This window comes from Podarcis vaucheri (genome assembly GCF_965113315.1).
Source record: "Podarcis vaucheri genome assembly, chromosome: 16".
Lineage (NCBI taxonomy): Eukaryota > Metazoa > Chordata > Lepidosauria > Squamata > Lacertidae > Podarcis > Podarcis vaucheri.
In genome coordinates, this window is record NC_138754.1 from 17,841,710 (window position 1) to 17,860,422 (window position 18,713).

General features: G+C 45.5%; 1 protein-coding gene across 15 annotated transcripts in view; it reads left to right on the forward strand.

The window, feature by feature from the left end:
• Positions 1 to 18,713, forward strand: part of BCAN (brevican) — a 51,911-nt gene that overhangs the window by 9,275 nt on the left and 23,923 nt on the right. For 4 of the 15 annotated variants that reach the window (XM_082203894.1, XM_082203901.1, XM_082203904.1 and 1 more), the window contains exons 1-3: positions 10,901 to 11,018; positions 16,645 to 16,734; positions 17,042 to 17,434. In XM_082203894.1, coding sequence (XP_082060020.1) covers positions 10,925 to 11,018; positions 16,645 to 16,734; positions 17,042 to 17,434 — 577 coding nt within the window. In that variant the 5' untranslated portion in view covers positions 10,901 to 10,924. The other 11 variants (XM_082203898.1, XM_082203905.1, XM_082203906.1 and 8 more) reach the window with 9 other exon arrangements.

An 18,713-nucleotide genomic window follows, 5' to 3' on the forward strand; every position in this document is an offset into this window, starting at 1 on the left:
AGATTCTGATTCTGTGACTTATCCATCAAAGTGGAGACAACCCCATTCATATCTCCCATCATAATGATGTTGGAGTAGTCCAGATAGTCCAGTAGTGTCTCATGCAGCTTCTTATAAAATTCTGATTTCCCCTCATTTGGTGCATAGATTCCTAATATCAAAACTTTTTCTCCTTGGGTCGAAATTTCAATAGCCAGGATTCTTCCTTGTTCATCTTTAAACAGAAATTTTGGTGATAAATTCTCTTTAGCATAAATCACCACACCTCTCTTCTTAACTCGGTCTGATGAGATAAATTCTTGGCCTAATCTTTTATTTATTAACACCTTCCTATGTAACCTGGTCACATGGGTTTCTTGCAAGCAAATTATATCCAAGTTCTCTTTCTTTAATATATGAAAAATCCTTTTGCGTTTTTCTGGGGAATTCGCGCCATTAATGTTCCAACTGTAAAGCTGCAGAGACATCCTGTATCAATCTGTTGTTACTCTTATTGGGTGTCTTCTTTTTTGTCCAAATCCGAAGGTGGTGGTTCTTTTCCTAGCACTGGTGGTGGCCAAATGGCTGCCACTCCTTTCTGCAAGTCTTCTCCGTGGTCGTGTAGGAACTTCTGGCTATCCTCTTTCGTTTTGATCTTTATCTTCTTTCCTTTGTATTTAAACGAAAGACCCTGTGGAAACTCCCACCTGTAAGGTATTCCGTTGCCTCTCAAAAGTCCAGTTAGGTCGGTGTAGTTAGATCTTAGATCCAGTAATTGTTTAGGTATGTCCTTGTAAATTTGTGCTCTTCTGTCCTGGATCTCAAGTGCTTTATTAAAGTGTAGGTCAAGTAGCTTGTCTCTCTCCTGCTTGGTCCTTAAGATAATCAAACAGTCCCTAGGTCTGTCCTTCCCAGCCGCCCTTCCCAATCTAAATGCAGTTGTTATTTTAAAATCTGTATCTTCGTTTATGCCCCAGAATTTAGAAAATTCTGCTGTCAAAAAGCCAGTCAAATCCTCTTTCTCAATCTCTGGAATAAAGCGTAATCTCAAATTATTTTCCTTGTTTCGCAGTTCCACCAAAGACAGATAGGCCTGCTGGTCAGTAATATGTTTATGGAGTGGCCTTACCTCTCCTTTCAGTTCCTCTACTTCTTTAGTTACTGCTTCTACTTTCTCATTCGCAGCCTCGGCCAGTTTTCGATTTTCAGATACTACGTCCTTTAGGTTTCCAATATCTTGTGAATGCTTAGCCACCTGTTCAGAAAGTTTGTTAATTGAAGATGTAGCTAAGTCAATTTTTGCAGTCTGATCATCCACTTTTTTGTTCAAAATTGCAAATTGTTGTAGCATTTCCTCTAGAAGAATGTTGGATCCCCCAGCTGCCATATCTTCTTCACTTGTTAATTGTTCTAATTCTTCAGCTGGGGTTGTTGGTAATGATACAGCCTGTAGTACCGCAGGGACTGAAGATCTACGGCCCTGGGAAACCAAAGTTGTTTGTACCAATTTGCCTTTCCCTGCTTTCGACGCAGCTCTTGTTTTTGGTTTGCCACTCATTCCACCCTCATTCCACACCTGTCTTTGGATTCAAGGTCAAGCTGTCAAAAGTTCCATGGGAAAGACAGGCCTCAGAATAAGTCACCAAGCCACAGAGAGACAAAACAAAGTCAGTTCTCAGGAAATTGTAAATCCCAAACTCCACTAGAGGGAGTATAGCTCAGTTCATGAAAGAAGAAACAAAGTTTCAGTCGCCATTAAAGTTCCTACAATTAGACAAGTTAATAAATATCTTTAGAGAAGAACTTTTCCTTCTTGCAGAGCCCTCTCAGTTTTGCCACAATAGTTTCTTAAAAGGTGCAAAATACAGTTGCTTAATTGTATCCACCGGTAGACATCTGTTTCAACTTTGTAAATATATCCGCAACATAACTTTTACCCGCTGCAAGTCCAGGGCTAGGGATTCTCAAGTCTTTAAAGTTTTGAAAATTTTAGCAGAGGAGAAACCCCAATTAAAATAGACACAGTCACAGAAAATTAGAAATAACTTGCCTTTCCCTTCAATTTCCAAGCTTCTCCAGACGTATGGTATCTCTCTTTTTAAAACCTTTTTCTATTGCTTCCAGCTTGTCAGTTTCTTTGCCTTTAATCATTAAGCACCTCCGGGAGACGGACTTCCTTTTTCTCGTCTCCCGCTTTCAGCCGAATTCACAATTTGTAATCCAATCTCATATAAATCCTACTCACGAGTAGTTGATTTGTAATCCAATGTAAAGGAAGAAAGGTCGGCGCTCATCGGTAACAGCCGCGCGGCTTCACTCCCGCAGAAAGAGCGATGAATCCACAGCACCGCTTCCCCTCCGCGCTTCCGGAGCCCCTTACGGGGTCCCTTCTTCGTTTTGGGGGTCGCTCTCGGTGCCCGCCGGATCCCACGGCCACGAGCTCGCTCTGCTCGTGGTTTAACTTAATGGGTCGTCGCTTCGCCGTAGCAAACAACCCTTTTCTGCGGAGCCCCTCTCTGCAGCGCAAAGAGGACCGCCATTACCCGTTTCGCGCCGCCTCCGGAAGTCAAATTCCTCAGCATTTGAATCTTTCCTAATAGAAATATTTTTGTATGCAGTTTTGACTAATGCACGCATCGTTGCTGGCAGCTTCTCTGAACTGAATGCGTTTTTGTGTGTGACTTTCACAAATGTATTAGGGGAAAGTGTGGTTTAAAATTAATGCACATAATTTTTGTAAACACTGCTTGGTTGGGAAACTCTCTCATGAAATTCAGATAAGTGCAGACTTTGGAGGATGCCTGAGTGTCAGTTCACAGGGGGTTACTGGGTGGTGGTGGTTGTTTTTATTGTTATTATGTATTTTGTGGTTTTATATTTAGATTTTATTCTGTGAACTGCCCTGAGACATCCAGGTATAGGGCGGTACATCAATCAATCAGTAATTATCAGTTTTTTTCCAGAAAGTGTGACTATGATAGATCCATCTTGAAATGCAAACTGTATTTTAAATGTATTGTTTTATTCATTTATTATGATATTTATATCCCACGTTTCCTCCAAGAAGCTCAATGTGGCATACATAGTTCTCCCCCCTCCATTTTATTCTCACAACAACCCTGCAAGGTACGTCAGGGTGACTGGCCCAAGGTCACCCAGTGAGCTTCATGACCAAGTGGAGACTAGAACACTGGTCTCCTGGGTTCTAGTCCACACTCTAACCACTACACCATGCTGGCTCCATATGTCTAACTCTGTCCTGGTGCCCACCTCTCTCTCACTGGCTCTCCCCACATAGAAAGTGAGTGGGCCAGTGGGAGAAGAAAGGGCTGGAATGGGGGCAGAGATGGCTGGGGCTGCCCCCTGCCTTATTTCTGGCCTCTTGACCTCAGATTTATCCTGAAGACCCTGAGAAGGAAATGAACTCTGTAGGTTCAGCGTATCAGGCCCTTCTACATCCTTCTGTTGCTGTTGAATTGTCACCTGTAGGGTGGGGCATCAGTTTTCCAGGGTCCGCTAGCTGCTGACCTCTACCTCTCTGATGTGTTGGGCGTATCCATGTTGCCAGGTTTTGCTGTGCTTTTCACATCAGCATCATGTGCAGACACTAAAAGGAGGCGATGTTGCCAATCCCTACACATCAAATGTAAAGACAAAGGGGAAATCTGATCCATTATTTCCTGATCAGTTGGCAGCCCTCCTTATTGGCACTAGATGGGTCAGGCTTACTCTCTCTCTCTCTCTCTCACTCTGGGGCTGGGTGGCTCTCTGGGGAAGAGCCATAACTCAGTGGCTGAAGATCGCAGGTTCAGTCCCTGGTGATATCTCTGGATAGGGCTGGGAAGGACTCCTGCCTGAAATACTGAAGCACTGCTGCCAGTCAGTGTTGGCAATACTGAGCTGGATGGGCCACTGGTCAGACACAGTATACGGCATTTCCCTTCCTCTAAGAAGAGCCCTGCTGGATCAAGCCGAGGGTCCAACTAGTCCAGCATCCTGTTCTCATATTGGCCAACCAGATGCCTGTGGGAACCCTCCAAGCAGGATCTGAGCACAAGAGCCCTCTTCCCTCCTCTGGTTTCCAGCAACTGGTATTCAGAAGCATTTACTGCCTCCAGCCATGGAGGCACAGCAAAGCCACCATGGCTCAAAGCCATGTGAATTTATTCTATCCTTTAAAGTCATCCAACATGGCGGCCATCCCTGCCTGCTGTGGGAGGGAGTTCCATAGTTTAACCATGCGCTGCATGAAGGACTTTCTTTTCTGTGTCCTGAATCTTCCAGCATTCAGCTTTGTTGGATGCCCGCGAGTTCTAGTGTTATGAGAGAGGGAGAATAATGTTTCTCCATCCACTTTCTCTGCACCATGCATGATTTTATAAAAGTATAACGTTACCTCCCACTTGCCTGCTCTCTAAACTAGAAAAGCCCCAGTAAGTTTTTGAGGAAGTTACTCCCAGCAGCAAAGGAGGGGCAGGGGAGAGGGGGCCCATTTTGAGATGCCAGCTGGTGGCATGGAAATTGGCATTCAGGGGACCGAGCGCAATTTAACAAAGAGTTTGCTTTTCACACCAACCAGCCTTCAGGGAGCCAGCTTTTGGCCAGACTCTCTTCCTCTTCCATCGCTGGGACATTTCAAGCCTCAGAAGCTTTGGAACAAGCCAAACAAATCCTCTGGGTGGGGGTTGGGAACAGTGCTGGATTAAACCCTGTGTGGAGGCCCCCAGGCACTCGAAATATCGGAGCTCAGATCCAAATGAAAAAGAAATAGTCCAAGTTTCCAGTCCTTAAGGCTGTGAAGATGGCTTTGAAAGTATTTGAGCACTGTTTGATGCAATCTCAAAAGCTGGGCGCCTTGTGAATTGAAACGCCTTGTTTTTCAGGTGAAGCTGCTGCAGCAGGAAGTTCTGGAGGAGAGGAGTCCTAAGCCCCCTCTGAACTGTCTGCACGTCATTTAAGTCCTTTGGGACTTGCATTTGGTGATACTGCAAAGGCAGAAACAGCTGCAGGAGGAGGCAGGATGTGTCCCTGGGGAGAGACACAAAGGCAGGACAAGAGCAAGGCATTTATAAATGGCCTAGAGATGGCCTTAGAGCTCAGCGGCAGATGATGCGCTTTGCCACTTTCATTCCCTAGCATCTCTAGGTTGTGTTTGGAATGTACCCTGCCTGAAATCCTGAACAGCCGCTGCCAGTCAGTGCTGACAATACTGGGCTAGATGGTCTTGTGATCTGACTACAGTTGTCTTCTCAAATATATAGTCTCCTATTAACGTTTGCCAAGGCTGTAATGTTTTATTAGTAGTCAGTTCTGGTCTAGGTGGAACAATGGTATGACTCAGTAGAAAGCCGCTTCCAGTTTGAATCAGCAATTTACCCAGAACCATGTGGACTAGAACCTTGATTTATTTTGAGTAAGCTGAGTAGTAGAATACCTGCTTGCATGCAGAATGTCCCAGGCTCAGTCCCTGGCATCTGTAAGGCGGTTCTGTTTATTTATCATGGAGCAGAAGTGCATTCACACAGCTTTGGGTTTCAATAGCCCTTTCCCCCTGTCATTCAAAACATCTGGAGGTCACCAGGTTGGGGAAGGCCAATGTATTTTTCCAGCAAAAGTAAACCACAATCAAGGAGTGAAAACGCCTTTTATCTGTTCTCAGCACCTGTTATTCAGAAATTGAATGCCTTCAGACACAGAGGTTTTGTTTGCTTATCATGCAAAATAGTCACTGATAGACTTCTCCTCTGTTTGTCTAATCTCTATCTAAAGGCATCCAAGATAGTGGCCATGAGTTCCATAAATTGTACTGTGCACACAAGCCTTTTCTTTCGAATGTCTCGCTACATGCTCGAATACATGCATGCAGAAAACGAGTGTCAGGCCTTCTCTTCTGTTTTTCAACTGTGTGCCTCCTTCAATAGGTAGCACCCAAGCTTACAACACATTACCATTTATTCTGCCATGTGGGTAGACTGGGCCAAATTAGCTGTTCTCAGGGAAGTATGTGGCTGTGCCAGCAGGTTGTTGAGACCTCTGGCCCTGGTTGGCTTCCTCTGAGGCTTCAAAAGACCCTGGGCAACTGTCCAGATTTGCTTGGTCATCAGTCTAGACCAGTCTATATCTATTGCAGGAAGGTTGTGTAAATGAGCACCCTCCAGCCCCGGGAATGTATTATTTGCTTAATACTGCCTTCGCCAGCCTGGTGCCCTCCAGATGTTTTTGACTCTATCGCCCATCAGCTCTGACCACTGGCCAAACTGAAGGGGCAGATGGAGTCCAGACGACCTCTAGAGCAGAGGCTCCCCAACCTTCCCTCCCATGGACCACTTGAAAAAGGCTGAGGGTTGGCAGACCGCTCAGATTCTTCCATGTGCTGTAGCAATTGTCAATGTGCTGTGCTAGATACTTTATAATTTTTAATTGTGTTTCTATTGTTTAATTTATTTCTTACAGATGGTGCTACAATTTGCATTACATAGAATTCAGATTGTAAGACAATAAAATACAATACAAGAAATAAAAGAAGCGATACAAATATAATTAAAATCACTATGAATAGTTAATTTTGATGGATGGTCCACCTTCCCTCTTCAGTCGCATAAGAAGAGCTTGCTGGATCAGACCAATGACACATCTAGGCCAGCATCCTGTTCTCACTGTGGCCTGTCAGATGCCCCCATAGGAAACCTGTAAGCAGGATCCAAGCACAAGAGCCCTCTCCCCTCCTATGGCTTCCAGCCACTGATATTCAGAAGCATTACTGTCTTCGACCATGAAGGCAGAACACAGACAGTGGCTAGTAGCCATCCATAGCCTTCCCCGTCATAAATTGGTCCTATCCTCTTTTAAAGCCACACTACCTCATGTGGGAGTGAGTTACATAGTTTAATTATGCGCTGTGTGAAGAAGGACTTTCTCTGATGTTAACTCCTTGTTCTAAAGATAAGTTTTCCGTAAGAAAAAAAATTATAATAATTTATTATTTATACCCCACCCATCTGGCTGGGTTTCCCCAGCCACTCTGGGCGGCTTCCAACAAAATATAAAAATGGTAAAATATGTTTGTTTGTTTGTTTTGTTTTTAAAAGGACTTTCTCAGAAATCGACGGAAGACTGAGAGCTGCCTGAATGAAGCTTGCCCACCAGTGGTGGCCCACAGACCCCACTCTGAGACCTCCTGATCTAGAGGCAACCAGGTTGAGGGCGGGGTTTGGCTTTCATAAGCAGGAAGAAGGGCAGGAGGACAGTGATTCACAACAGGAGCAAGGTGGCTGGGGGCAAGTGGGGAGGAGAGAGAGAGAGACAGACAGAGAAGAGACAGAAAAGTGGCTTCAGAGCAGCTAGAAGCATCTTCTGTCCAGCATCTGGAACCTTCCTCTTTTGCCAGGATGCAGTCCAAAAAACCACATGCCCGTCTTCTGCCTGCAGACACAAAGAGATGGCCCACATCCGCCCTTTTAGGCTGCTGCCAATTTCTCTTTCCTGCTGCCATAACATTTCCTGGGCATCTGGGTGCTTATCTCCCTCTCTCAATACCAACCACCCCGCGGTTCCTTAGAGCCGGCCCAGGAACATTCTCTCTGCCCCTTGCCAAAGTCAAAGATTTATAGGTTCAGCTGCTTTGTTGTCAAGCTTGAGCGCTGAAAACTAAGTGGGCACCTTGGTGTGTTTGTGTGTTCACGAGGCAACACCCTCCATCCGTTGTTGATTCCACAAGGCAGCTCCCTCCTCCCCTGTTGATATTTTCCAACCTGCCAAGTTCTGGAGTCATGTGTGTGTGAGAGAGAACTGCAGCTGTGATGATGAGAAGTCTTTTCATTCCGATTAGTTAGACTACTTAATAGAAATGTTTAAACAGGTCAATTGTAAAGAAAAGCCCAGGGTGCAGCCAAGAATGCCAACCAAAACCTTGCCATCTGAACTTCTTCCTTGAGTTTTTTATTACTTGGTCTGCTTTCCAAAGTGGAATCAGCAGTGGTGTAGAAACTTGCTGGTACGTACTATGAGGATAGGTATCCATCATAGAATTGTAGAGTTGGGACCCCAAAAGTCATCTAGTCCAACCTACTGCAAAGAAGGAGTCACAAATAAAGAATCCATCCAACCTCTGTTTAAAAATCTCCAATGAAGGAGAGAGTCCACAACCTTCCAGGGTAGTCTATTCCACTGTCAAACAGAGGGAGTTCTTCCTATTTTTCAGTTGGAATCTTCTTTCTTGTTATTTGAATGCATTGCTTTGGGTCCTTCCTTTGGAACAGCCAGAAACAAGCTTTTTCTGTCTTCCATGAGACAGCTGTTCAGATATTTGAAGATGGCTATCATTATCACCTCAGTCTTCTCTTCTCCAACCTAAATATCCCCAAGTCCCTCAATTGTTCCTCATAAGGCTTGGTTTCCAGACCCTTTCTTGATCATCTTGCTTGTCCTCCTCACACCTTGCAGCTTGTCAATATTCTTCTTAAACTGTGGTGCCCAGAACTGGAAATAGGAGTCCACATAGGGTCTGACCAAGGCAGAAAAGAGTGGTACTATTGCTCCCCTTGATCTGAACACTAGACTTCTCTTGATGCAGCCTAGAATTCTATTAGCTTTTTTGCAGGGGGTGGGGGGAGGCTAAGATCTGAGGATGTTGTGCAAAGCTCTGAGGATGAACGGTGTTCATTTTTGGCCACATCCACACCACATGTTTAAATAACTATCATGCTACTTTGAACAGTCATGTTTTCCCCCAAAGAATTCTGGGAAGTGTAGTTTGCTAAGGTGCTGAGAGTTGTTAGGAGGCCCTTATTCCACTACCAGAGCTACAATTTCCAAAGTAGTTTAACAATCCTTCTTCACAGGGAAGTCTGGGAATTGTAGTGCTCTGAGTGGAATAGGGACTCTCCTAACAACTCTCAGTGCCCATAATAAACTACAGCTCCCAGACAACTTTGGGAGAAGCTTAAAGTGGTATTGTAGTGCTTTAAACATATGGCCCTATTCTCCTTCAGGTCATTTTTGCCTCGTCCCATATCTCTGATTTCCATATCAGCATATAAAACGCTGCAGAATCTTTGTGTACTTTGTGGAATCGTACACATGACAGCATCAACAACCAGTGAGTTCTCTTTCTGCAGATAAAATATACGAACACAGGGGGTGGGGGCTCAGATAGTGTTCTTTAAGTGTGCAGGTGAAAATATTTGAAGCATGCTCCTGCAGTCACCTCTGAAATAGTTGGAAAGATGCCTGAGTGCCCCTGTGATTCGGCCCCTGCTGCATGAGTGGCAGGGCAGGGAATGCTCCCTCAAGAAGGTGAGGGCTTTCCATCATCATAGCTTGTGTGGGTGATGCTTCTTCTTGGACATTTGCCAGGGCTTGGACACAAGGCTGCTGACTCATTCTGCAGCTGCAGAACGCTACTTCTGTGAGCCTTAACACGGACGGACAGCCTCCTCTCTTTCTCTGTATGGCCACAGGGCACCTTTGTGAGCTAAGCTAAGCCTGCATTTGCATCATACATTTAAAGCACCAGGATGCCGCTTTAAACAGTCACGGCTCGCCTCAAAGTATTCTGGGAGCTGTGGTTTGTTTAGGGTGCTGATAGTTGTTAGGAGGCTCCTATTCCCCCTCACATGGATAGTTTCCGGTGCGGTTTAACAATCAATCCCTCTTCCCAGGGAACTCTGGAAACTAGCTCTTTGAAGGGAAGAGGGTGTCCTAACAGAACCCTTAACAAACTACAGCTCCCAAGATTCTTTGGGGGCTATTTAAAGTGGTATGGTACTGCTTGAAATGTATAATGCACATGGGGACTATTTCTCTCTGCTTGGCCTTCCTTATAGGGCTGTTGTGTAGATAAAGGGTGTGCGGATAAAGGATGAAAATGGGGATACTTGATTTAAATGTATCTTGGGTAAAAATGATAATTTTGCACTAAGAGATTCTGTCTTCTCCTGGCTAGCTAAAAGGAAGCTCAAGCCATAGACCAATAACTGTTTCATGAGTATGAATTCAGAACTGATCAGCTGGCGGAGCTGGCTGGACTGTGCTGTGCCACTGAAACTATAGGTACAGAATGATTTAACAGTCAGTCCCTCTTCCTAGAGAATTCTGAGAATTTTAGCTCTGTGAAAGGTATAGGGGGTCTCCTTACGAGCTCTCAGGACCCATAACCAACTACACTTCCCAAAATTATTTGGGGTAGCCTTGACTGTTTAAAATGGTATCATAGTGCCTTAAAAGGATGGTGTGAATGTGGCAAGGGGCGATGATTCTGAATGGGGAGGAAATAGGACATCTGTTTCATACGCATGCATGGCTGTGCGCACATGCACACTTTCCCAAGGAGGCAAAAATGTGGTCCTTAAGGTATGTGAGGAAGGGGAAGCTGGGGACACCTCCGTGGGATCATTTCGAGGTGGTGGGGAGAGTGTGGATCATAAAATGGTGGCAACTAAGTGGGAATTCCAGCACAAGGCAGGCAGCAGCAGAGGTGGCAATGGTGACTTTGGCGAGAGAACAGGAATGCAGATATCTTCAGACCAGTCCCTGTCTCACAAGTCTCTCCTACCTCACAAGGATGCTGTAGAGATAAAACAGGACTGTCCTTTTGTATTTTGAAGTCCTTAGAGGAGCTTGGCACACACATGCCATTAAATTAGTGCAGATGATAAACTGGAATCTTGCACATGGGGGCTTAGGAAAGGGGTGGGGAACCTCAGGCCTAGGGAAAGAATGTGGCCCCCTGAGCCTCTCTTTCTGGCCCTCAGAACACTCTCCAGCCCACAAACTTCACTGCCCCTGCTTCACACCCTCCTTGAGTGTTTCATCCTGGCTGGGATGTGTCCTTCAACCCTGAAAATGCCTCTTGCTTCCCTAGATGAAGAACAAGTGTGAGCATGTGAAGAAATTAGCCTCCTGTAGAAAGGTAACATGTTTGCCTCTGGCCCCACCTATTACTGGCATGTGGCCCCCAGAAGGCTGTCCAGAAGGGAATGCGGCTCTCAGGCTGAAAAAGATTCTCAACTCCTGGCTTAGGATAACCATAGAGCTACACGGTACTAATATGCGTGGTAACAGTGCTTTCTTGTGGCTCTGAATAAAAGCTACTTAAATGAAGTTTTTGAAAACCGGAGCAGGGAAGCTGAAGTTCCTCAGGCTCACATGGAGCTACTCTCTGCTCACCTGGGCCACTAGTTGAAGATCCTATCCCACCCCACAAAATGAGAATTTACCTCTTTCACTGAAGCTGCTTTAAATTTCTCCACACCTGAGAAATTTGTTCCTAGATCTGCTGAGAATCGAGAGAATGGATCAGAGTGAAAATTAAGTAGCTTGCAATTGAGTGGGCTGGCTTTAATCTTGCAAACTCAGCCTGTGGGCAACTTAATTACAGCTAATGTGGGAGAGAAAGCTTCAGTCAGGCCAAATTTCGTCCAAGTTTTTAAAAGGGCTGCTTCCCAAAATGTCATCATCTGATTTTCTCTTCAGTTTCTGGAGTTTTCTCCTGGAGATTCTGAAATTAACTGGTCTCTTTTTCTTCTTCTCCTCAAAGCACTAGGAATTCTCATTTGATATATACCGTGTGTGTGTGTGTGTGTGTGTGTGTGTATATATATATATATATATATATATATATGGGACGCGGGTGGCGCTGTGGGCTAAAGCCTCAACGCCTAGGGCTTGCCGATCGAAAGGTCGGCGGTTCGAATCCCCGCGGCGGGGTGCGCTCCCGCTGTTCGGTCCCAGCGCCTGCCCACCTAGCAGTTCGAAAGCACCTCCGGGTGCAAGTAGATAAATAGGTACCGCTTACCAGCGGGAAGGTAAACGGCGTTCCGTGTGCGGCTCTGGCTCGCCAGAGCAGCGATGTCACGCTGGCCACGTGACCCGGAAGTGTCTCCGGACAGCGCTGGCCCCCGGCCAATAAATGTGAGATGGGCGCACAAACCCCACAGTCTGTCAAGACTGGCCCGTTCGGGCAGGGGTACCTTTACCTTTACCTATATATATATATATATATATATATATATATATATATATTTGCTTTCGTAGATTTTCACGGGTATAGGAATGCAGGTTTTGGTGTCTTCGGGTGTCTTCCCGTGTAAGAGTCGGAGTGTCTGGGCGACGTTTCGACGAGGTCTCACTCGTCATCTTCAGGCTGGTGCTTTCGGCTTCTTGTACAGAATGCCGTCACCAATCAACCACACCAGACCCAAACCCAGACCCTCTCCACAGACATATTACAGACTCCATCCAGTAGCCAAACTATAGTGGCACCTCCGGATGCTGCACCCCCCTGCAATCCCTACACAGATCTGGCTGGCACAAGGCACAAAATCACAGCTCGCCCCTATACACGAAGCCAAGCCAGAGCACAACTAAATGCAGCACAGCCATCTTCTCAGAAAAACTCTTCACAAGCTCAAGAGGTCAAGACACGAAAGCTTTAGCAACTAATCTACACTTAATGACCCACCCAGTGGTATTCAGAATATCACTCATGAAATCACTCAAGATATCCCTCAAGTAATTAAGGAACAAAAGAAGAAAAGGCACACTAATCTAGGAACTTCCTCTCTGCCCAGAACGTTGGAGGCTATACACCACACCCCTCAACAGTATTTATAGGAACTCAAACACCAGATTCTGCTCTGTTCCAGTAACAAGAAGCCGAAAGCACCAGCCTGAAGATGACGAGTGAGACCTCGTCGAAACGTCGCCCAGACACCCCGACTCTTACACGGGAAGACACCCGAAGACACCAAAACCTGCATATATATATATATATATATATATAATAATAATGAGAATCTCCTTAGTTTAGAGATAAGGTGAGTTAGAGATGACATGACAGAAGCTTATACAATAATGCATGACATTTAGAAAGCAGATGTTGAAAAGTTTTTCTCCCTCTCTCATCATGACACTAGAGGAGGTGGTCTGTTAGATATTTTGAGGCCTAGTCATATATTTCCATTAGTTTTTAATAAAAAAGCAGGTCTTGCACCAGAGTAAAATGTATCTGTCTAAGGCTTGCACAAGAGATAAAAAGAGGTCTTGCACAAATCCTTTGTATTACTCTTATTCACATGTACTCTTTAGAATATAGTTTGTTGAAACTGGGAGGTGCCTTCTACAAACAGCAACTGAAATAGGACACTTCTATCATTTGGGCCGCTGGAAAAACCCCAAATGACGTATGTTATGCTCAGCTCAGGTGGGGAGCGAACAGAAGTAGGGGTGAGACTTCCAAATTGCCACACATATGACAACCCTCCAATCCCAGATTATTTTTCTCTATTATTATTTTTTTGCAGCAAATGTACAAGGAAAGAAAGAACAGAACACGACCCTGCATTTTGATGATGCCAGTGTTGTACAGGTGTTGCAAAAAACTTATGTACATGAGCAGCACTGACTCCATAATAAGCTCCTGCCTAAATGGAAGCACTCACAGAAAGCACAAGTTAAGATACATGGCTATCGTGAGGCGGAATGAGGCTGCTGCCTCAGGCGGCAGATGCTGAGGTCGCAGGAAGTGGAGGAAGCTGTGTGTGTGGCCCATGGCCTACCCAATGCCCCTTAAGCTAGCCTGCTCCCCTCAGGTGCCATGGAGGATGCTGCCCAGGAGCTAGCACCCAATTAAGATTCAACTGCCAGCCTGGCAGGCTGTCGTACATGGAATGGGAGGGAAGGTGCCATATTGTCATTCACCTCAGGCGGCAAAATGTTTCGGGCCAGCCCTAGATGCAGCTCTTGCCTCAAACACTCTGGTTCCTGTGGGATGATTCTGCCTGTGCTGTTGTCCGATAACCTTCCCTATTTGTACTTCATTTCCACCATGGGATTCAGAGAAAGAAAGAGAAATAGCACAGGAAAACACAGCGCCACAAAGTCAAACATGGCGGGGAGTACAACATTAACTGCCTGAGAACCTGCTAAGATTTATTCTCTGGAGGAAAAAAGAGACTGGTGAGGGCATTCTTTTCTGAATGCCCCTGGCACAAAAAGACCACCCTTGCCATAGCCTTTTTTCTTTTTCTCCTTCCAAATAATAACTCTTTAACAAGGCAGAAGGGAAGAAAAGAATCTTTGGCCAGTCTCCGACATTCAAACAGGGAATGAGGGAAGGACATGGGGCCTGAATGGAATCTTAAAAGGCCTCGTCCCTGTGACTAATCGGAGGGAAGGAGACCTCGTTTTTCTCACACTGTGGGCCTGGGTGGCGGTGGTGGCAGCCCAAACGGAGCCAGTGCAGCTTTGCTAAAGAGACGTATGATTAAAAAGCTCTCAGGAACCACAGAGCATAAAAGTTGGCCACTCTCTTAATTTAGGGGCTTCCTCAGAATTTCCAGCTGAAATTCGCTTTGCTGAGCTCTGCAGAGGATGTCTAGTTCTCAGGCTGTTGACCTGAAGTTGTAGCGTTTTAACTTTCTCCTCAGAGCCCCCAATGTGGGGCCATTTTGCTGCATACAGCAATATGGTGGCCATTGCATGTGCAGAAGCTAATTGGGCTAGCAGTTGACTCTTAGGCCAAATTCACACCATACATTTAAATCACCACGAAGCAGTCATGACTTCATTCAAAGGATTCTGGGAGCTGCCGTCTGTTAAGGGTGCTGAGAGTTGTTAAGAGACCCTATTCCTCTCACAGAACTACAATTTCCAGAGTTTCCTGTGAAAGGTGATTGATTGTTAATGCACATGGGGAATTGTAGCTCTGGGAGGGAAATTGAGGTCTCCTAACAACTCTCAGCCCTCTTAAAAAGCTACAGCTCCCAGAATCCTTTGGATGAAGCCATGACTGCTTCATGGTGATTTAAACGTATGGTGTGAATGTGCCCTATGTTTACTCAAAGTAAGTTCCATTGAATTCGGTGGATCATGTGCTTGGGAAAATGAGGTTGGGTTGCAGCCTCGGTGAATTAATCATATGAACTTTTGACCACTTAATCAATTGATTTAGATCTGGAATCAATTTGTCTATGAGAAATAAATGTTATCAAGGAGAAAAGCATACTTTGTTCTTAATGATCTATGAGTTTGTTGCAGCAATTTGCCTTTGTGAGAAGGGGCCTTTCCTGTTCCCTTTCACACAGAGAAATGGAGGCCTCCTCTACGATGCTACTTTCCAGCTGCAATTTATACAAGTACTTGAATTAAAAATAAAGAATACATAGACTAGTTGTCTAGGCCATATTTTGTTGGACTCGAATTCCCATAATTCCTGACCATTGGCTAAGCTGGCTGAGGAAGATGGGAGTTGTGGTCCAGCAACATCTGGAGGGCACCAAGTTGGCTGATTTAAGTGAAATTGGGCCCTGGGCTGAGCTAAAAACATCCAGAACCTAAATCGGAAGCCTCACCCCAAATTGGCCTGCCTCAGACCGTCTGTCTTCTGTAACTTTGGGATGAAACAGTCTTTGCAAAAATGCCAAGGCGGGTGATGCTACGAGCTGTGCCAAGGCCGCTTAGAAATAAATTATAGGAGATACTGTTCAATGAAGCGAGTGAAACAAGGCCCGTCATGCAGAAACACTTCAGACAGTACTGACGAAAGGTCATGGTACTTGTAAAGAAGAGTCTGCCCTTCAGAAGAATCTGGCCTAGACAATGGTGGGGGTGGAGAATGTGCCAGTGAAATGTCTTTTGCTGGCTGACATTTTCCCTGATAGCAGTTGATTCGCAAGTTCAACTTCAGTTACCTATTGGCAGCCACTGCTCTGTGCCAAGGGAAAGCTTGGCTACAGCTCCAAAGATGTTGGTTCCACTTACTGGGCACCATGTGATGCCAAAGAGCAGCTTTTGCCAACCCGGTGCCCTCCCAAAGTTTTGGACTACATTTAGACTCATATCGCTGGGGAATGGGTATTTTAAGGCCACATTTGCACCATACATTTAAAGTTCTATCTTGCCACTTTAAAGAGTCATGGCTCCCCACAAATAATTCTGGTTATGGCTGTAGCTTATTGGTAGAGCACCTATCTTGTATGCAGAAAGTCCCAGGTTCAATCCCTGGCAACTCCAGGTGGAGCTGGAACAGGGTCCATGCCTGAAGCCCTGGAGAACATGACAATACTGAGCAAGATGGGCCTTTTATCAGTGTAAGGCAGCTTCCTATGTGCTATTACAGGAGCTGCAGTTTGTTAGGAGCCCCACTATTCCCCTCACAATAAAGAGGTTTAACAGTCAATCCCTCCACCTAGGGAACTCCAGGACTGTGATCAGGTATAGCAGAGTGTTTGGCTAGGACCTGGGAGACCAGGGTTCAAATCCTCACTTGTCCATGAAGCTCACTGGGTGATCCTTGAGTGCCTCAAAGCCTAACTTGTCTCACAGGGCATTAAATGAGGGGAGGGGGTGATAATGTATGCTTGAGCTACTTTGACAAAAAAAGTAGGCTATAAATACAGTGAATAAATAAAATAATAAATACTGTATTCCGTTAGGACAAATGGCCTCTTTGTGTTAAACTAACAAAGTTTATCCTCCAGTTCACTTCTTTAGGATTAAATCTTTCTTTTTTTGGAAAAATCTTCTATGGAAAAACAGCCCAACAAAGACATTTCTTAATTTTTGTTTCTTTCAGGTACTTGGAAGAATGCTGGAGCTGGCATTTGTCTTGGATTTTCTTCTGCCTACCTTTTTAATACTTTTTATATTTCCCCCTCTCTCTGACAGAAACCATAATGGCGTATATCCTACTGGTATTCTCTACCTTTGCCCAGGCTGTTTTCACGAATGCATTCAGCTTCTCCAGGGAAAGCACAGGTAACTGGGAACTTGGGGCTAGTCTACAGCAGCAGGCAGAACTGGATCTACTGGTAAAACTCTGGGAGATTTCCAGTAGATTGACAAGACTTTCTAAGGCCCCCTCTGACTGGACATTTAAAGCAGTATCACACCACTTTAAACACTCCTGGCTTCTCCCAGAGAATCATGGGAACTGTAGTTTGTTACCGGGGTGTAGAAAATGATGGAGTCCAGGACTGAGGCCAGGGGCTGTTATTCCTAAATCTGCCCTGTGCCAAATCTGAACTTCTCATGTTACATGCACTTTCTTGCTTCTCCCTTCCAGATGACCTCAAAGCTCTGCGGGTCTCCATTGCCAAATACCCACCAGTCCAAGCTGTTCTTTCCGGCAGCCTCACCATCCCCTGCCACGTTACCTACTTGCATCCACTGCCCACTTCCGGGACTGCAGGCCGCAGGGCTGTCCAAGGGGCACCCCGTGTGAAATGGACCTTCATCACAGAGGGCAGAGAAGCAGAGATCCTGGTTGCTCGGGGCCTGAAGGTGAAGGTGAGCGAAGCCTACCGTGACAGAGTCTCCCTGCCCTTTTATCCAGACTCACCAACAGATGCCACCTTGGTCCTGAGCGAACTGCGGTCCAACGACTCTGGGGTGTACCGCTGCGATGTCCAGCATGGGATCGAGGATGGGCATGACCTGCTGCAGGTGAAGGTCAAAGGTAACGTTGCGCTCTGGCAGAGTGTCTTGCTGAAAGGGTTTGCTGTGTTTATTGCAGATTCAAGTCCCATAGCACTAGGCCTGATCTCAGGAAACACCCATTCTGATTGCAGAGGTGTGTGTGGGGGGGGGGGAATATAAGGACTCAGCCACACTTTTGCTTGTCCTGTGCCAGAAAGCACAGGTCTGTGTGGGTTGTTTTATGTTTTCTAGGCATGAGTCTGGTTGTTTTTCTACTGGTTCTGTTGCTTTCATGGGAAAAACCTGCACTTTAGCACTGAATTGAAGAAAAAGTCAGTCTGCAGAAAACCCAATTGGTGTTTACTTATTTCAGCAGTAAAACCACGTTTTCCCAGAGGAAAGCAGCAGGAGAAGTAGAAGTCTGGATGAGCCCTAAGTTTTATTCAGTTTCAGAACTAAGACAAAAAATAAAGCCATTTTGCATTCAGAACTGAAAAACATCAGTCCCGCTGCCCACCCAGCACTCTCCCCCACTTGGGATTCCTAGCAACTGCCTCCAACCATGAAGGCTGAGAATAGCCATGGGCGTAATCAAGGGGGGACAGGGGGCAGCTGCCTCCCCCACATCAAGTAGAAATACTTAAGTATCTGACCAGTCTTGTCGGCTCTGCCCCCCCTAACAAAAGTCCTGCCCCCCCCCCAACAAAAATCCTGGCTACACCCATGAGAATAGCCATCATGGCTAGTAGCCATTGATAGCCTTATTTAGTTTAGAGAAGTAGTGAGTAAGAAGCAACATGACAGAAGTTTATAAAATTATGCATAGTTTGGGGAAAGTGGATAGAGAAAGGTTTTTCTCCCTCTGCCATAACACTAAAACTCGTCGACATCCAATGAAACTGAATGTTGAAAGATTCAGGACATAGAAAAGAAAGTACTTCTTCATGCAGCACATAGTTAAACTACAGAAATCGTTCCCACAGGATGCAGTGATGGCCACTGATTCAGATGACTTCAAAAGATTAGACAAATTCATGGAGGAGCAGGCTATCAATGGCTGCTAGCAACAATGGTTACGGTCTGCCTCCCACAGGCATCTGGTTGGCCACTGCGAGAACAGAATGCTGGACCAGATGGACCCTATGCCTGATCTTCTTCTGTATTCAAATACATACTGCCCTGAATATGAAGATTCCACTAAACCTTTACGATCACTAACAGCCGCCGACGGACCACTCTTCATGAACTTATCTAATCGTTTATAAAGCTAGATCTTCATTGCTGGCAAAACACCCAGCAGAATTGGATTGATTAAAGGC